The sequence below is a fragment of the Hydra vulgaris genome, chromosome 09, assembly GCF_038396675.1.
Source record: "Hydra vulgaris chromosome 09, alternate assembly HydraT2T_AEP".
NCBI lineage: Eukaryota > Metazoa > Cnidaria > Hydrozoa > Anthoathecata > Hydridae > Hydra > Hydra vulgaris.
In genome coordinates, this window is record NC_088928.1 from 61,779,226 (window position 1) to 61,800,000 (window position 20,775).

General features: G+C 27.3%; 1 protein-coding gene across 1 annotated transcript in view; it reads right to left on the minus strand.

Annotated features, from left to right (window-relative positions):
- LOC101237023 (spatacsin) overlaps positions 1–20,775 on the minus strand; it is a 156,174-nt gene that overhangs the window by 124,233 nt on the left and 11,166 nt on the right. Inside the window, exons 3-7 of the mRNA XM_065806270.1 lie at positions 10,726–10,941; positions 6,075–6,125; positions 4,953–5,159; positions 4,229–4,524; positions 126–276 (exon numbers count right to left, since the gene is read on the minus strand). Coding sequence (XP_065662342.1) covers positions 126–276; positions 4,229–4,524; positions 4,953–5,159; positions 6,075–6,125; positions 10,726–10,941 — 921 coding nt within the window. The remainder of the gene's footprint in view (positions 1–125; positions 277–4,228; positions 4,525–4,952; positions 5,160–6,074; positions 6,126–10,725; positions 10,942–20,775) is intronic.

Here is a 20,775-nt window from a genome sequence, read left to right on the forward strand (position 1 = left end):
AAATTTTACTTTTGTCATTGAAAAACTTTAAAGGTATAACTTTTAAAATGACCAAGTTAAAACCTTTTCTTAAATATATGATTTTAAAATTTATTTAATCTCCCACTTAAAAATATTGTACATACGTTTATCTCTACTCTTTAAAAAAATTTCAATGGTATCCAACTGTCTAAGTCGCAAGCCAACCTCAAGAGTATAGAGAGGAATTGAAAATTGATCCCATTCATTTGCTTTGCAAATTTCTTCAGCCATTGAAACATTAGAAAACTGAATAACCTATAAACTCATAAATATATATATATATATATATATATATATATATATATATATATATACACATATATTCATATACATATATATATTGATATACATATATATGTATATATCTATATATGTATATATCTATATATACATATACATATATAAATATATATATATATATATATATATATATATATATATATATACATATATATGTATATATCTATATATGTATATATGTATATATGTATATATATATATATATATATATATATATATATATATATATATATATATATATATATATATATATATATATATATATATATATATATATATATATATATATATATATATATGTCTATAAATGTAGGGGAGAGTAGGGCACCATGAAACACTTTTGGTTTTTGTTTTGTAACTACATTTTTAAACACGTTTTTTTTTGAGCGATTAGTGCAATTTGTAGATAAATATTATACTTTCAAAATTAAATTCTTAAATTAACAAAATAAAAGAAGCCAAACTTGTAGAAACTTATTGAGTAAAATTTGAAATTTGTATCAAGGTACAATACAGTCTATGGGGCACCATGAAACAGGATAATAAAAAAATTATAAAATGTAGGAAAGCAACACAAAAATTTATACAAAAAAAAGAAACAACTTTTTCTAAAGACTTGTTTTAATATTTTAAAATTAATAATAGGAATCATGTTCATCACTTAATAAATCACTTTCTGAAACTTTTTTTTTGATAAGTTGTTTCTTTATCTTACTTTTCTATTCTTTTAATTCGAGTACAGTTTTTTTGGTGTATCTGTTGCTATTATACTGCTAACTTTCTCGCAAGGTTTTATTTTATTTTTTCTTTCAGCAGCCTTTAAAAAATCCTTTAAACTGAGAAGGGCTTACAAAGTTAATAACTTGACAATCATTGGCTTGACTTGTACTTGACTCGGAACTGACAAAAGGCTCTTGAAGCTTTTCTAGTGAGAGTAACAAATTATTAGTATTCAGAGTTCCTCCAGTATTTGCTTGATATATACTTGGATTGTTTCTATTAGTAACAACACTACATAAAAAATCTGCTTTTGAAAATACATTTTTGTCAAAAAAAAAATTCCACTTTTCCTAAATCTACTTTGAATGTTTGTAATAGTAAAACTTTTTTCATATGCAATGTTAACACAAGATGCAATTTTGTAAATTGGCACTCAAGGATGATTTAGAAGCCAAGATTTTACCGTGTCATTATAATAAACTTTGAATGGAGCAAATACAGAGACATCTAAGGGCTGCATTTTGTGACTATTATGTGGTGGTATAGTAAGAATAGTAACACCATTATTCTTTGCAAGATCAAGAGCTTTTATAGATAAATGGCTCTCGTGATTATCAAATATAAGTAGAGATGGATTTTCCTTTGACAAGAATGTTTTTGATAGAAAATATTGAATTACTTCTACAAATAACTCTGTATTTATCTATCCAGTTGGATTTGCAAGACCAAGAGATCCAGGTGGTGCATTATTAAGCATATGTTGCTTAAACTTTTTTCGTGGTAATATCATTGCAGGTGGTATGGTAGCACCTGAGGCACTTATGAAAAAACAACTTGTCACCAAAGTTCAACGCTCTCCACTTGTCACAGAGTTAATTTGCTTGATGCTGTTTTTAGTAATGATTTTATTACATCTTTGTACAGTGTTGGTAGCTGTTTCATCAAGATTCCAAATGCAAAATCCATCACCAAACTTTGATTCTCTTAAATACAGTGCCTCTAAACTCGTAAAAAACTTTTGTACATTGTAATTATTGAAAGATGTCATTCTTGACAAAGAACATCCTTCTGGAATTTGAATGCATAAAGAATTCCGCTTTAAAAACAAGCGCATCCATTCTATTCCAGTTTTCTTCTCTTTAATCCAGTTACTGAGAACTTTTATATTATTTATTATTGCCATATCAAAAGCAATAGATCTTAAATTTACAACAGACTGTCCATAACACATTTGAGAGCAGGTAACAATATACTGCTTCAAAAGATTTTCTTGCTCTTTAGTAAATACTCTTCTTGTAGAAAAATTGGATTTCCTTTTTTTCTTTTAACATATCTGTATGCATAAAAACACACATTAAGAATTTGCTTTTAGTTACAAACTTATGCAAATTTCATTTACTAAGTAGGACAAAGTAGTACTTATTAGTGCAGAATACATAAGCATAAATTATCAAGAAGGTTCCTTTACTAGTTTTTCTTACATAGCTCCTCATTCTAATCTAAAAATATTAAAGCAATAACAAAGAGGCTTTACAATGTATAAAAATTTAATTCATGGTCATATCATGATTTGATACCACGCTGAGCTTTAATTTACATAAACAGATTTTATATAATAATAGAAATCAGTATAAAAACATAAATGAATGTTAATTCTTCAACAAAAAAGAGTTAATAAAGCAAACTTAAGTCTATGTAAACTTTTGTACCTTATTTTTATAAAACAAAATTAATTTTATAACTACATAAGTACATCATCATACTACATGCATAAATATTGAATAATATAACACTTATTTTTACTACATAAACTTCATCATACTACATGCATAAATACTGAATAATGTAAAATTTATTTTTGCTACATAAATGTTATTTAATGGTCCACTGGTTTTTTACCAAGTTAGGTGAAACATTAAAGTATAGAAGTCCATATTTCCTGCTGGGAACTAATTAAAGCTTGACTATCAAATAGTTTTTAAAACGGTACATTAATTTAGTTTCATGGTGCCCCACTAAAACTGCTTCATGGTACCCCATACATTCTGGTAGAATAAGATGACAGGTTGTTGTTTTTTAAAAAATTATTTTATTAAATATCTTTGCTACACTGAAGAGCTCATGAAATATAGTTTACAAAATAGAAGCACTTTCCAAAGATTAGAGTAAATAAAACGCCGTAAAACGCAACAGCTCCAAAAATTTATAAATTACTTTGCAATGGAAAAAAACACAAATTTGAATCTCTCGCAATATTATTGACATGTTTTGATTAAAATTATACATTAAACAATACATCTAGTAGCAACTGATTACAACTCAAAAGGGTCTATCACAATACTTTTATATTGCTGTATAATTGCTTTGTTTCATAGTGCCCCATGTCTCATGGTGCCACACTCTCCCCATATATGTACATATATACATATACATATATATATATATATATATATATATATATATATATATATATATATATATATATATATATATATATATATGTATGTATATATGTACATTTATATATACATACATATATATACATACATATATATATATATACACGCATGTGTTTATGTATGTTTGTTTATATATTATGCATATATATATATATATATATATATATATATATATATATATATATATATATATATATATATATATATACGCGTGTGTTTATGTATGTTTGTTTATATATTATGCATATATATATATATATATATATATATATATATATATTTATATACACAAACATACACACACACACACATATATATACATATATATTTATATATGTAGTTGTAGATTATTGGTAGAACACTAAAAAGAGAGTTGAAAATAAAAAAAATAAAAAAATGCCTTCTTAACTGTCTAAAGCCTTGGAATATATATATATATATATATATATATATATATATATATATATATATATATATATATATATATATATATATATATATATATATTATATATATAAGTATGTTATATATAAATATATATATATATATACATATATATATATATTCATATATGAATATGTATGTATGTATGTATGTATGTATGTATGTATGTATGTATGTATGTATGTATGTATGTATGTATGTATGTATGTATGTATGTATGTATGTATGTATGTATGTATGTATGTATGTATGTATGTATAGATGAATACAAATTTTAGAAGAACCTTATCAATAAGATCCTCTTGAGAAACTCCAAAAAATGGTAACATTACTTGACTAGCAGAAACAAATAAAATAGGAATCATATGCCCTTCACCAAAAGACAGTGAAATGCCAGATGGGATTTTACAAAAGGTAAACTCATTTTCTTGATAATTATACTTGATTATATATGAGGATTTATCAGCACTTTTTTCGCATTTAAGAAGTACAATTGATTTAGATACATGAATTAAGATAATATCAAGCTCATTCATCCAAATTGGACCACAAAAAGAATTTGGAGTCAATAACTTCCTCTCTATAAAAAATTGCAAAATTACATTTTATATGGTTCTATTTGTATGATTCATTTTGACAAATTGACAAATTTGCACGTAATTAGACATCTATACATTTTTTAATTTATTTGAAAATTAAGGAAGGCTTTTAAAATCTAGGGAGGGACTATGATTTACTAAATAAGAAAAAAAAAAAAATTTCCACTTCCAACAAAGTTACTAGCAGACACTATTAGAGTTGGAAGCTACTAGAAAAGAAAAGTTGAGATTATAGTAATCAGGAGTACTGGAGGTTACTGTATTGTTTAGTTCAATAATATAAATCTTTTATTAGATTAATATATGTTATTAATAAAACCTCTACAATCAATTATCAAATATATGAGTATTCATTAAAATAAATAACCCTTACATAACTTGTAAAGTATATGTAAATATAAAAACATACTAGGCTTATTTTGTGATACTGTTGCAGTCTTAAGCAGCTGCAATCGTGTTTTCCATTCACCAGTATTGTATTCATCTGTATTAGAGTTTATAGGTGCATTTTGCTCACATGATAAAGGGTAGACATGAAAAGTATTATCAGAATCGAATACAAACAAAGCTATATCATTAATGACTCCAAAGTGTATAACTTTAAAGTTCAAAGTATCTGAAAAAATATATTTCGACATTAAATATATTATTACTGGTAATATTATTATTTCACTAGATGTATGTACACTCCTAGCATCGTCTACCTATTTCAGTGAATGTATGTACATTATGCAGTCAATGGAACAAATATAAAAATTAAAAAAAATGTAATACATTGGAAAAAAAGACAGAATAAAACATTAAAAAAAACACTGCATTAAAAAAAAAAAAAAAGATCAAATGGGTTTGTTTTAAGTCAAATAAATTTTTTTTTGGCGTAATTCAAAACATTTCATTTACAATTAATGTAATGGTTTTGGCTTTAAGACAAAACAGAAATGTTGGACAAAAGATGAAGTAATTAAGGAGCCCATATGCAAAACGCACAAAAAGAGCCCATATGCAAAAAGTCACAAAAATAATTATTTTGAGTTAATTCAATTTCTATATTCTATATACTGAAATTCCTTTAATTATTATCCAATTAAAAGTTTTTTTGTTCTAAAAATAGACAAAGAAAGTATCAACATTTGTAAAAAATAGACAAAGTAAATTTATGTTGATGCCCAAAAAAGTTGATGATGTCATATATATATATATATATATATATATATATATATATATATATATATATATATATATATATATATATATATATATATATATATATATATACATATATATATATATATATATATATATATATATATATATATATATATATATATGTATATATATATATATATATATATATGTATATATATATATATATATATATATATATATATATGACATCATCAACTTTTTAATCATAGACCTAATTATACATCATCAATTTTCTAATCATAGATAGATGACATCATAGATCTATTTTTAAGTTAAGTTCATATAAACATACCTAATTACTAATTACATACTCATATTAAAGTACCTTTTATATCAATTGATTGACGTAAATGTAATGATTGTTTATCTAAAATTTCTATTTCAAAGTTAAAAGAATTTTTTTTATAAGACATGTATACAATAACATGAAAAAATTAAATAATACTACACTATGTAACACAATTCTTTTGTCCTTGAATTCCAAGCGTTATATTTTAATTGCTTATATCTCAACTGCATAAACTTTGATTTTATCACCATAGTAACTCAATTTTATTAAGCAGAACAAGACAAATTTTATACTTTTGTTTTTTCAGCATTTACTTTTTTTTTTTATAGACTTTTTATAAAAAAATATATACTTTTTATAGATTATAACATTTTTAACAAAATTATTAAACATAAACATATAAGTATTATCAACAAAATATTCTGACATTTTATGTCAAATTAGCAGGCTCCATGACACTTCATGTTGTGGATTTTGCTAATTTTTTTATGTTATTTATGAAAACTAGAAAAATCTGAAATTCTCTATCTCCTTATGGTTTTTGTATTCAGGTGTCAATTTTCTTATTTATGCAGACTCTATTTTATCATAAAATATTTAAAGAACAGAATGAGCCATTAACCTGAATGGTACATAAACAGTCTTTCACATTTTTATTTAAAAAAAATCTGAGAGAAAGGGAAGAGGAGTTTAATGATAGAGAAATTTTTTAAATCCTTCCCAAAATCCTCCTCCTAATCTTGAGGCCACTCGAGATACAACAAAATTAGAAATAATGTTTAAATTTATTATTGACCTCATAAAAATTTTAAAAGTAACTTTCTACTACTTGAAATTAAGATAAATTTTATGCCAACTCATCATTTAAATAAGCTTTACATAAAAAGCAGTATTTAGAAAAGACAAAAAATGAATGAATATATTTTAGGTTGTAAAAGACCTAAAAAGAATATAAGGTGACACCGCCTTGAAATTTGTTTTAAAAAATGCCAGCATAAATAAGAAAATTAAAACCATATGGTAAGAATCATAAGGAGTTGGAGGTCCCAACATTCAGATTTCCATAGTTTTTATAAACCCTACAGCATGTAAAAAAAAATTAAAAAACCTAAAAAACAGGATGTTATTTTTTAGGTTTTTCTACTGATTTGACATGTAATGACCCATACAATATCCTACAGTATTTTATAATGTAATAAGCATTATTGTAAATAATACAAAACTATAAATCTGCAAATGATATATATTTTTAATAACTTCAATTATTTATATCGATCTTTTAAAATTACAATTTATATAAATTTTTGAATTCTACAAGAGGTAAGATTCAACTGATGGGAGGTTGCTTCGCAGACCACAAATACTTGTAAAAAATATATTTAAACGGTTAGGTGGTGCAGATGGTTTTTTATTATTTATAAACTTTAAAAACCATCTTCACCACCTAACTGTTTTAATATAATTACAAGTATTTCTGGTCTGTGAAGCAACCTTCCATCAGCTGAATCTTACCTCTTGCAAAATTCACCAGACTTGCTTCCTCTTAATGATACTAATTTAAATTCTGCTATTTCTTCTTCAGATATCAGTGTTGTCTAATACAATCTTTTAATTTGCAAAGACAGCAATAACTACATGCTAGGCATGGGGATACATACGCATCATTCACCTAATTGTTGTGAACTCAGGTTTGAATCCTTTGACCATTATTTTATGTGCTTCTGCTTAGCACCTCCTCACTCTATCACCTTTCTCTTTGCTCTTTATCGTTCTCCTTTTTCCCGAGACTGCACTCTTTTAGACGTAATTTCTGATCAAATTGACCATGCATCTGATCAAATTGACCATGTATCTCTTTTCTACTAAATTTGTTGTTTGACTTTAATGCTCATCACACTGAATGGCTTGGCTCTAACGCCACTGACGCTGACTGGGATTCATTTCGTGATTTTCTTCGTGACCATACTTTGGCTGATGTCTTTTCTCTCTCAGTTGATAAATACGCCTCCTACATAACCTCCTGGATTCAGGCAGGAATGGAAGCTTTTAAACCTTCTCATCAACTCCAAGTCAAGCCTCATTCTACTCCATGGTTTTCACCTTCTATATCTAATCTTAATCATCTTTTTCTGAATAACAACTTTCTTGAGAACAAACAGGTATTTATTATTGCCAGAAGTCGATGTGAAAAAGTGCTGTCTGATGCTAAGCTCTATTATTCTCAGTTCACTAAATCGTGTATCTCATCTCAGAAGTTAGGCTCTAGAGGCTTTAGGGAAATCTTTAAGAGTGTCATTAACAAGGGTAGGTTTAACATTTCATCTCTCATTTATGGGACTGATCTTATTACCTCTGCCAAGGATAAAGCAGAACTATTTGAAAAGTACTTTTCTTTTAATTCAACTCATGAATCTTATGGCTATTCTCTTCCTTCCATTCCAACTAAACAACTTAATCCATTATTAGACATTCTAATTGCTAAAGTCATATCACAATTAAACTCTTCTACGCCTTGTGGTCCAGACAACATTCCTGTCATAGTCTTACAAAATTGTTCTCCAAAATTCTCTTCAATTCTCTTTAAATTATTTAGTAAGTGCTTGACTGAGTCTTGTTTTCCTGCCTGCTGAAATGGGATCTGTTGTTCCAATTTTTAAAAACTCTGGAGAACATTCTGACCCCTCCAATTATTGTCCGATCAGTCTTCTTTCTGTTATTAGCAAAGTCTTTGTGTCTTTGATCAAAAAATTTCATACATCCCATCTTGAGTCAAATGACCTACTGCCAGACAATCAATATGGTTTTCAATCCTCTTCTTCTATGGCTTGTTAATTACTGTGACTCAAAGATTTTATTGTACATTAAATGGAGGCAGTGAAGCTAGGGCTATTGCTCTTGACATATCTAAGGCTTTCAACAAAGTTGGGCATACTGGTCTTCTGCATACGCTTGCTTCATATAGTGTATCTGGGAATGTTTTTGATATAATCAAACTGTTTCTTTCTAATTGCTTTAATAAAGTAATCCTTGAGGGCCAATGCTCTTTTTTATTTCCAGTAACTTCTGGGGCGCCTCAAGGTTCTATCCTTGGTTCCGTTTTGTTTTTTATCTACATTAATGATCTTCCTGACAACCTTACATTTAAAGTAACTTTTTTTGCTGATGACTTAACTTTATATTCCTGTCTTGACAAAAAGTCTTTTCTTTTTGATGGCTTAAAACAGGCAACCAATCTTAAATATGATCTCATTTCTGTAATAGATTGGGGCTCACAGTGGCTTGTAAATTTTAACTCCAACAAAACTCAGAAATATACTGCAAACAACTATTGCAATACTGTCGACATTCCTATATTAATGGATGGCAACCCTTTCACTGAGTCGTCTTCTTTACGTCTTCTTGGATTATTATTTTCTACTGACCTTTCATGGAAACTATATATACAATTGGTTGCTAAATTAGCATCTGCTAAGGTTGCTTCTCTTTATCGTGCTCACCATTTTCTCACTCCTAATTCCATTCTATACCTTGACAAATTTCTTTTCATTCCTGCATGAAATACTGTTGTCATATTTGGACTGGTTCTTCTAATGATGATAATCTTCTCTTTCTCTTCTAGACAAGGTCTCAAAATGCATTGTAAACGTTGTTGGATCTGCTCTATTTGCTAAGCATGAGCCTCTTTTCCATCGCTGTAAAGTTTCATGTGTTTCCCTTTTCTACAAATACTACCATGATCGCTGCTCAAAGGAGCTTTCATTTCTAGTTCCATCAACTAAAACTCATTACTGCTTGACTCATCATTCAGCTAAGTCTCATTCATTTACTGTATGTGTCCTTGCATGCTCTAAAAACATTTATTCATCTAGTTTTTTTTCTGAACTTCAACCTATGCAACTCTCTCCCATTTTCGTGTTTTCCTGACTCATTCAATCTACAACTTTTCAAGTCTTCTGTGAACTGTTTCCTTGCTTTATGATTCTATTCTTTTTTTTTCTAAAAACACCCAACTTAAAAGTGGTTGCTTGCAACCATTTTGGGAGAGATCAAAATAAAAAAATAAAAATATTTTATTTTGCAAAGTATTTTGAACAACTGATTATTTCTAAAAATCAATTGTATTTTATGCATGATAATTTATGGTTTCTTCAAGACAATATTTTAAGTTGCGAGTTCATAAAGCAAATAAAACAATAACAAAATAATACTAGAATTAAATAATTGTTCACTTTAATAAAGTAGATTTAAATTCTGTTCTGTTATCAATTTAATAAAATTTGATGGAAAAATGATTGTAAAGTAATGACAAATACATAATTTTTATTAAGAAGTTTCTTAATTGAAAAGTATTACAAATCACAGTAATCATATTACAAAGGAGACAACAACATTACTTAATGGAAAAGCTTCTCATGTCTAACAGTACTGTTTTGAGCTTGTCAAAAGTTATATGAATATATATTTGCAGAAGTTATGTTTAAAAAATGCCCATAACTGAATAAGCTATTTTGTTACATATTATATATTGTTACATATATATTTGTTACATATTATATACATATTGTATTACTTTTGTGATGAATAAAAAAAATTTGTGAAAGTGTTATATAAACTATTATTCAATTTAAATAAGTCTCTAAATAAATCAAAAACTTAAACATTTTAAAATTATTTGAGAAAAGGATACGCACAAAATAATCTTCCTGTAGTAAATAAATAATATTCTCAGAACACTGCCATTCCACAAATTTTGAATTGTATATACTGTAAGTCGACTCTACAAATGGCTCTTTTTGATTTGATGTTGTAATAACAACAACTGAAGATTTGCTTATAAGACAAGTAATTCTTTGCTGTGAACAGGATTTATCATATTCTGCAGACAGCAATGAAATATCATTATCTAAGATATAAAATTTTAGATTATTTATAATCTAAATATAAAGCCAGAGGCCAGAGAGCAAAAGAGACTGAAGAGATACTAAAAGTAAAGAAACTAGGCTTATGTTTATAAACAAATTTTTTAAATTTATGTTTATAAACATGTTTTTTAAATTTATGTTAATAAATGCATTTTATAAACTTATTCTTATAAATATGTTTTTTAAATTTATGTTGATAAATGTCTTGAATCCAATTTTTTTTAATTTTTTTTTAAATTATATAATTTAAATACAATATCAACTATCTATTTTTTCAGATGCACCTGCAAAACAGATTGTTGATATTAAATTTGCACCACAGAGCTGGTTATCAATTTTGTTTTAAAAACATTTTTAATAACAGCTATGTATGAATATACTTGTGTGTGTATGATTTTGTTTTGCATAGTTCATAAAGCACTTGCAAGAAAGTGCTTTAACTGAACTAAATCAAAAATATTGAAAATAAAACTATATGACTATTACTACACTTCATGGTATTTGCAATCATCAGGTGAAATATAATTATTTTTTTTCTTAAAAAATGTTTACATACAAAAAAAAAAATTGCATTATGTAAGACTGTTCTTATGCCTGGATCATTACATCATTTTAATCTTCAGGTTTACGGTTGCTTAATAAAACTTATTTTCGTGAAGGTATTTAGAAATTAACGTGTAGTACGTATTTTTATTAAACAGCAATTATTATTCTGCATTTTTATAGAGTAAAATGATTACTTTTTATACAAACAGATTAAGCCAGGGAGGAACCCAGACCTGTTATGGTGCTGTTGGAGCAGTATGAGTGCCAAAAAAAAAAAGCAAAAAATTATAGTTACTTAATGTTTTAAATACTTGAAACAATTTTCAACAAATATTTACAATTAGCATATTTGCAACTTCAGCATATTTGCAAATGAGTGTTTATTAAAGTCTTAAATAAAATAGTTTTTTTTAGGGTAACTAAAGTAACATATATTTATGTTGGTAAATTGATGTATTCAAAGAAATGCCTTTTACAAAGAGATGCTATTTTAAATCAACTCCACTCCAACACAAACAAAGTAATGATTAAAAATTACTGTTGTGGCACTGGTTTTAATTAGGGAAGGAGGAGGGGGAGGCTATCTCAAGAATATCAACAACCACTCTCCCAACCAAACCTTCAAAAATAAAATGTATCCCTAAATAAACTCTGGGTTTGTCACTATAAACTTTTTTTTTTGTAGTGTTGTATGCAGGAGCATCCATTATATTCATTATATAATATAAAAATTATTTAAAATTTATTTATATATAATATATAAATTTATTCATGTTATATATACATAATATAAAAATTATTACCCAATAATTGAGTCATGATTATATATTATAAAATGACTTTGAGGAAGTGTAACACTAGTTTGAGCAAAATAAACAAAGCACAAAAAAAATGTATTACTTTTTTATAATATTAAGCATTTAAAAAAATGTTTAATATTATAAACTGGTATGGGTGATTGGATTCGTGATGTAGAAGGCTTATTGTATCTGTTGGCTTTAGACGTACTTTGGCGTTAGAAAGTACTTTGGATACATCCATATCTGTCCTTCTATAGTGACAAGTTCAAATAATTAATTAAAGAATTAGATTCATTAAAAGTAAATTTAATAGTTGGGTGGATCCATTCATGAAACCATATACCTCTTGTAATTCTTCCATAGATTTTATAATATTACATAATATGAATTTTTTAATATGAAGACATTATCAATTGTTTCTTTTCATAATGGCATTTTTATAAGAAACTGATTGTTTATTTGAGATTCAATAGCCGCTTCTTTGAATTTTTTTTTTTTTTATTTGCAATAATAATGCTTTTAAAAAAGCATTGCAGTTTATTTTGAAACTATTGGTTTATTAAGAAAATGACTGTTTTGCATTTTTCATCTTGGATACAACAATAATGCTTTTCGTTTATAAACAACTTTGCCAACTTGACCATATTGTCATTGTTATAGTGATATTACAAGGTATTTCACACCAAGGATTTTAAAAGAAAAAAATCTCTGTACACTGCATATCTGTGTTTGAAATAAATAGAAAAAGATTCTTTTTTTACTAACTCTATTATAACTTTATATTATAACAACATAATATAATAACTTATATAATATTATAACTTTATTTATAATAACAACATAATATTATAACTTTATATTATAACAACATAATATTTGCATTATTATTACTAAAATTCTGCTTTATTAAAACAAAAAAGTTATTGTAGTAAAGAATAACTTATAAAGTCGAAAAGTTGTTAATTATTTGTTTAGTTAAAACATAATCTCAAGTACTACTAAAAAAAACAGTGAATGTAACACAAAAAAAAATAAACAATCGCATTTAGTAAAAAAAAAAAGTTAAAAAAAGTTAAAAAGTTTTTTCTTTATTCTGACTCCCAACAAGATTGCAAGCCACTTTTAAGTTGGGAGTTGCAAGAAAAAAAAAAGAATAGAGTTATCAAGCCTTCTCAAAAAAGGCGTCCGGTCACTCGCCTTATGTGACTACACATACTTTTTTTTTTTTTGACAACCTGGCCACGGTTTTTTGAATATATTGATAATTTGCAGGTTTTAAAAAATGTGCTGAAAAAACCATACTAATTTAAAAAAAAAAATAAAAAACAAACAAATCATAAACTGAAAAAAGAAACTAACTTAATGAATGATAAAATAAATAAAAGATAAACCAGAGAAAATAAAAGTATAAAGCTAATATATTTTTTTAATATAAGTTTCAGAAACTTTTTTAATGTTTTATTGGCTTTGTAAACATTATAAAATATTAAGTTTGCAATTTCTAAATAAGTTTCGAAGTAATTAAACTTGGATTACATAACTTTGAAACTTCAATTTTTTTTAAGTTCTTCTTAGTGAAACACTTTTAAATTAAAATAAAAACATTTATTTTATCCTTTTAGTTTTTTGGTTTATTTTTATTCATTTTACCATTCGTTAAGATTTTTATTGTTTTAATTATTTTGCTTTTTTTTTATTTACATTTTCCAGTTTGTTAAGTTTTCCAGTTTGTTAAGTTTAGTTTGAGTTTACATTTGTTTATTCAACGCATTTTTTAACTTAAAACATACAAAGTGCCTCGCCCAAGTTATCAATACAAAATACTGTGTACATTGTATTATAAAGCATGCAATCACATGCCTTTCCTTAGTTATAGAGCAAGGTTTTAGAGCAAGGAAACAGTTGTTAGAAGACTTGAAACATTGTAGGTGCATAAGTCAGGAAAACATGACGATGGGAAAGAGTTCCAAAGGACAGATACAGTAAACAATAAATAAACAGATAAAGTAAATATTTTTTGTCAATGAAACTAGAGATGATAACTCCTTTGAGCCCATAATAGTATTTATAGAAAAGAAAAACAGATGCTACTTTACAACGATGGGATATAGGCTCAAATCTGTTACAAAAGTGAAATTACATTTAAGATTAGCTGCCTGTTTTAAGCAATCAATTAAAAAGATTTTTTGTCAAGACAGGAGTATAAAGTTGATTCATCAGCAAAAAAGCTACTTAGATGTAAGGTTGTCAGGAAGGTCATTGATGTAAATAAGAAACAAAACAGAACCAAAGATAGAATCTTGTGAAAACCATAGAGTAGAATAAGAATTGACTTGGAACTGATGAGAAGGAATAAAAGCTTCCGTTCCTGCATAAATCCAGGAGGTTACATAGGAGGCGCATTTATCAGCTAAGAGAGAAAAGACATCAACCCAAGGACCATCACAAAGAAAATCACAAAAAAGAACCCCAGTCAGCTTTAGGGTAGTAGTAAGTAATGAAATTATAGAGTGAGTCCAAAAAAGTATTAGAAGGGCATGTTCAAGATGTGTATTATTGATTGGATTGATGGAAAGAATGACTTTTGTTTTATTAAATCCAAAGTAATTTTGCAAATTACATAGTAAAGTCCACCATGAAAGTGGCACAAAAAAATTTTATGAAAACCTTTCATAAATTTTTTTAGTAAGATAGCATCTTGAATATTTACTAATATATTTTCTTTATTTATTTTACCAATTTTTAAAACATTATAGGTGCTTCTGAGCTAAATACAAGAAAAAAACAGAAATGTTATGAAGTGTGCAATAAATAAAGTTAATGGTTGGATTTTAACACCAAACTGCAAATGCATGGTAGGATAAGCTTGTTAGCATGATTTTTTTTTTCAAAAAAAGTAGTTAATTTATTGCAAGAAATCGAATCAATTATATATTTTTGAAATTACAGGTTGGGTTCAGTGTGTAGTCACATTGACGTTTTGTTGTTTAAGCTAGTTGCATGTGCACAGCTTGGCCTAAATAAAATATCTTGCACAAGCATATTATACAGTTAGAAAAAATCTCATAAATGACTAGCTCCAATACCACAAAAAAAAATCAATTTTTCTCTACCAAAGAAGCTTCTTCTGAATATTAGTGACAACCAAAACTCACGAAAGACTTTACAGCTTTAAGGATCCAATACCAACTTCAGATAGTAAAAAAAAAAGTTGCTTGAACTCAGACAATTATTTAAGAATGCTGCCAATCTCTAGTCTGTAGACATTAATAATGAAAATGAAGAACATAGCAGTGATACAGATACTGCGGAAGAGGATGACATTTACTCAGGAAATAATTTGTATTTAAAAATATTATAACACAGTTATAAAACTTTTGCAAAAACTTGTTGACAAATTTCTCCTCAAAACATGCTTTTCCAGCCGAACAATTAAAAACTTAACATTTTCAGCAAAAATTTGAAGCCAAGATCTATATATTCTTGTAACTGTTTGCTCAGAAAACCCAAACCTAAAGCTCAAGTCTTTGTTCAAAAAACCTAGTTTGATTAACATTAATATTAACAATAAACGGTCTTCCATTGGTAAATTTTTCATCAGTTTTACACTACTCATTAAACAATGATAAATACCACAAAAATAAATTTGCATCTGGCAAACCAGTATAAAAAGATAAAAGCAAATTATCATCTTTTAGCTTTTCAAACAAAATATATTGAGAAACAGGTAATGCCAAGCTTTTGTTTATGGTCGACTGTAATTCAACACTATTTTTACTCAAAGTTTCGACTTTAGAATGCAGCTCAGCAATAAAATTAACATTGTCAGTCTGAGATTCTAAAATCATAAATATGTAATCAGTTATTTTATCAAAAAACACAAGTAAAATTCTTAAAATCAAATGATTTTAAGAATTTTACTTGTGTTAATTTGAGAGGGTTGTCAGCTTTGATTTAATTTGAGAGGGTTGTCAGTTACAAATTGTTTTGCATTCATGTTACCTGACATCTCTTCATTTTCAAGTCTTGTTTGAAATAAAGTCTTCAGAATTTTTTTTTTTTTTGTTGTGCTTTTACATCTTCTTTCAAATCTTTCAATACTTTGGTGTTTTTTTAAAAAAGATTGCTGCCTGTATAAAAATACTGATGGAACGTAGTCAGGACTGTCAGATTTTGCTCCTAAAAAGAGAAAATAAAAACCTCAACTTATTTCATACTATCAAAATTAAAATAGTTATGTTAAATTAAACATAAATAATAAATAATAAACAACTTTATAACAAGTTATAAAGTTATTAAAAAAAAATTTATTAATTACCTGAAATAAAATGTTCACATATGTAGTGATCATATGTATAATCTTGTGTTGTCAATTATACCTTCTGGCCAGTTTTTATGTTTTAAAGCTTGCAACCATAAAACTCTTATAGTATTAGAGGCTTCTGTATTCCCAAAAGGAATGCGGTAAAATTTCAAGTTTTTATTGTCTTTTATTAATACATCATACAGCCCAACAACTGTTCAGGATTATATCAAAGTGTTTTTTTAAAATTTTATTGGCTTTGAGTGACAATAGTATTGTAAATACAGATTTTTTATTTAAACATTTGTTTGATAAGTTTGCAAATTGTTTTTTGAATTCCTGCCACATAGTGCGCATGCAACGGAAATGTAAACATTGGAATTCATCTATAATGATCATTCAATGGTCAGAACCACCTAAGGAAAAAAAGGAAGAAACTGAACACAAGCTAGGGTCAGAGACAAGACATAAAACAAAAAGTGAAGGTAAATGATTGTTAGAGTTCAATTTATGAGGGTTATAACAAGGTTCAAATCAAGGAGTTAATATAAATGATTAGAGTTGTCAGGAAAACAAGTCATAAAGTTAACTATCTGAGTAGGAGATTGAGAAATGCAGAAGTTATAGGCTTTAGCGCCAGCAGAGTCAGTGGCATTAGAACCAAGCCATTCAATGGGATGAGTATTCGCTAATTACAACAATATTGGTAAAGAGAGAATGCATGGTCAATTTAATCAGAAATTACATCCAAAAGAGTGCAGCCTTGGGAAGAAGGAGAATGATAAAGAGAAAGGTGATAGTGTAAAGAGGTGCTAAGCAGAAGCACATAAAATAATGGCTAAAGGATTCAAACCTGAGTTCGCGACAAATAGGTGAATTGATGCATATGTAGCTGGATGCAGATAACATGGACATTAGATGAGTATTTTTATTGAGACATCATCTCTAACCTTTAATCAACCAAGAGTCCCAAGGAGGGGGAATTTTAACTGAATTCAGTATACATCTGCCCGAGATGATTATTTTTATCGAGACACTATCTCTAGCCTTTACTCAACCAAGAGCCCCAAGGCAGGGGATTTTTAAGTTGCAGTTTGATTCACTTAGCTTTTGCCTAAAAAATCAAACCCTAATAGGTAGTAGGAACAGGTAGTACTGGGTTACATGATATCAGTAGCAAGGTGATTGTGATAGTCCTGAAATGACCTGGATTTGTTAAAAGGAGTTACTTCCTGTACACACAACTTCAAAATATTTAGCAATATATTATGAAAAGGCATTAGGAAAAACATTACATTATCACTAGTTAGTTTATTTTTTATTTTTTTATTTTTTTTTAAACATCTTCGCTTCCAACGAGGCTGCAAGCAACCACTAATTAAAGTTGGAAGTTACTGGAAGAGAAAAGATGAAGATTGTAGACCGAGATAACGATTGAGAGACTTAAGGGATTGCAAATTATATGTATCAGGAAAGCAAGACGAAGGAAGTGAATTCCAAAGTACTGATGTTGAAGGAAAAAAACTAGACAGATAAGAGTTTTTGGAGCACTTAAGAACAGTCACAGAAAAAGGATGAGATTTAATTGAATGACAAGTAACATGAGAATGAATTTTGGTAGATGGCACAAGAGACACTAGCTCTTTAGAGCAGTGCCCATTATAGAATTTGTAGAAAAGAGAAAGAGAAAGAGAAGCAACATTACGACAATGTGATAATGGTTGAAGGTTGGCTGCAAGAGTAGGTTCAACTATGTTTAAAATACGCTTTTGCACCTTGTCTAAAAGAGAAAGGGCATCATTAGAAGATCTGCCCCAGACATAGCAATAGTATTCCATACAAGGCTGGATTTGAGATTTATAGAAAATCCAAAGTCAGAAAGTGTCAAGCTCAATAAGGAGATGCAGATGCTAATTCTGCAACAGATTTGATATATGGTTTCCAAGAAAGATCAGAAGTAAGAGTTAATCCTAGAAGATGAAGAGTGGATGACTCATCGAATACATTACCATTCATAAATATAGGAAGATCTAACTTAATGCGATAACGATTAGCAGAAAAAAAATGAATTTTATCTGAATTGAAGTTCACCAACCACTGTGAGCCCCATGCTGTAGCAGAAGTGAGATCCTTTTCAAGCTCAAACGCCCCCTCCAAGCAATCAGAGAGTGTTGGCTTCTTATTATGACAAGAATAAATGGTAGTATCATCAACATACAATGCCACCTTAGATGTGAGAACATCTGGAAGATCGTTAATGCAAATTAAAAAGAGTATTGAGCCAAGGATTAAACCTTGAGAAACCCCTGAAATGACAAGATATGAAGAAGAGTGCTGTCCATCAAGGACAACTTTTATACTACGATTGCAAAGGAAAGATTCAATAATCTTAAAGATGTTACCAGATACACCGTAAGAAGAAAGCTTATAGAGAAGACCAGCATACCAAACTTTATCAAAAGCTTTAGAAATGTCAAGAGCGATGGCTTTAACCTCTCCACCTACCTCTCCTAATTACTGAAATTACAGAGATTTAAACAGAACACAAACATACATTAAGTAACATACAGGAAATTGAACACTGAGCCAGAGGTTCAAACAGAACACAAAAATACAGATAGCAACTTATGGTTGACTCAATACCAAATAGGTGACAAAACACTTTTTTTTTTCCTCTTTCTCGCAGAATTGCCCATATATATATATATATATATATATATATATATATATATATATATATATATATATATATATATATATATATATATATATATATATATATATATATATTTATATATATATATATATATATATATATATATATATATATATATATATATATATATGTATATATATATATATATATATATATATATATATATATATATATATATATATATATATACATAATATATATATATATATATATATATATATATATATATATATATATATATATATATATATATATATATACATAAAGGGTTACCAGAAAGTTCTGGCACATAGTAAAATTGCCATTTAAAAACAACTTTAAAAAAGGCGAATAAGATTAAAAATAAACTTTATTCTAACAACTAACAATCACATTACAACATTAGATTTCGAAATAACCGCCTTTAGCTTTGATACAGGCCCTAAGTCTCTTGGGGAAATTATTGACTGCGGCGCGCAGATATTCTGGAGAAAGATTATTCCAATCCTTCTGAAGTGCTTGGCGCAAAGAGTCCAAATTCTTATGAGGGATAGAACATGCCTTGGTCTTCAAAACTGACCACACAGAATAATCCAACGAGTTGAGATCTGGCGAGTAGGGAGGCCATTCTTGGGCGCTGATAAAATCTGGAAATTGTTTTTGTACCACCCTTGAATGTTTTTTGCCTTGTGAGCAGGAGCTGAATCCTGTTGAAATGTCCAGGGCTTTGTACCAAAGTGTGATTGGGACCATGGAAGTACTTTTTTTATAAGGACATCATTTAAATAGTTTTGACTGTTAATTTTAACTCCAGAATCCACAAAAACTAACGGAGTTTTGCCATCCGAAGTTATCATTCCAAAAACCATAACAGATTGCCGATGTCCTGAATGAGAAGCGATTCTACCCTTCATGTTTGCATCACTGATACTTCTGGACAATATCCCATCATTTTGATGGTTTAAGAAAGCTTCAACTTTGAATAAACATTCATCAGTGACTTTCATACTTAAAATAAAGTAGATTTAAATTAAAAAAATACCTGAATACAATTAAGACTTGACATAGGAATGAAATGGAAGCAAAAATATTGACAAATAATACATTTTCTTAAGTCAAATAAACTAATAAAAATGAGTGCCAGAACTGTATATAAAAGTTAAAAAGTCATCACCCTATATATATATATATATATATATATATATATATATATATATATATATATATATATATATATATATATATATATATATATATATATATATATATATATATATATATATATATATATATATATATATATATATATATATAATATATATATATATATATATATATATATATTTATATATATATATATATTTATATATATATATGTATGTATATATATATATATATATATATATATATATATATTTATATATATATATTTATATATATATATATATATATATATATAATATATATATAT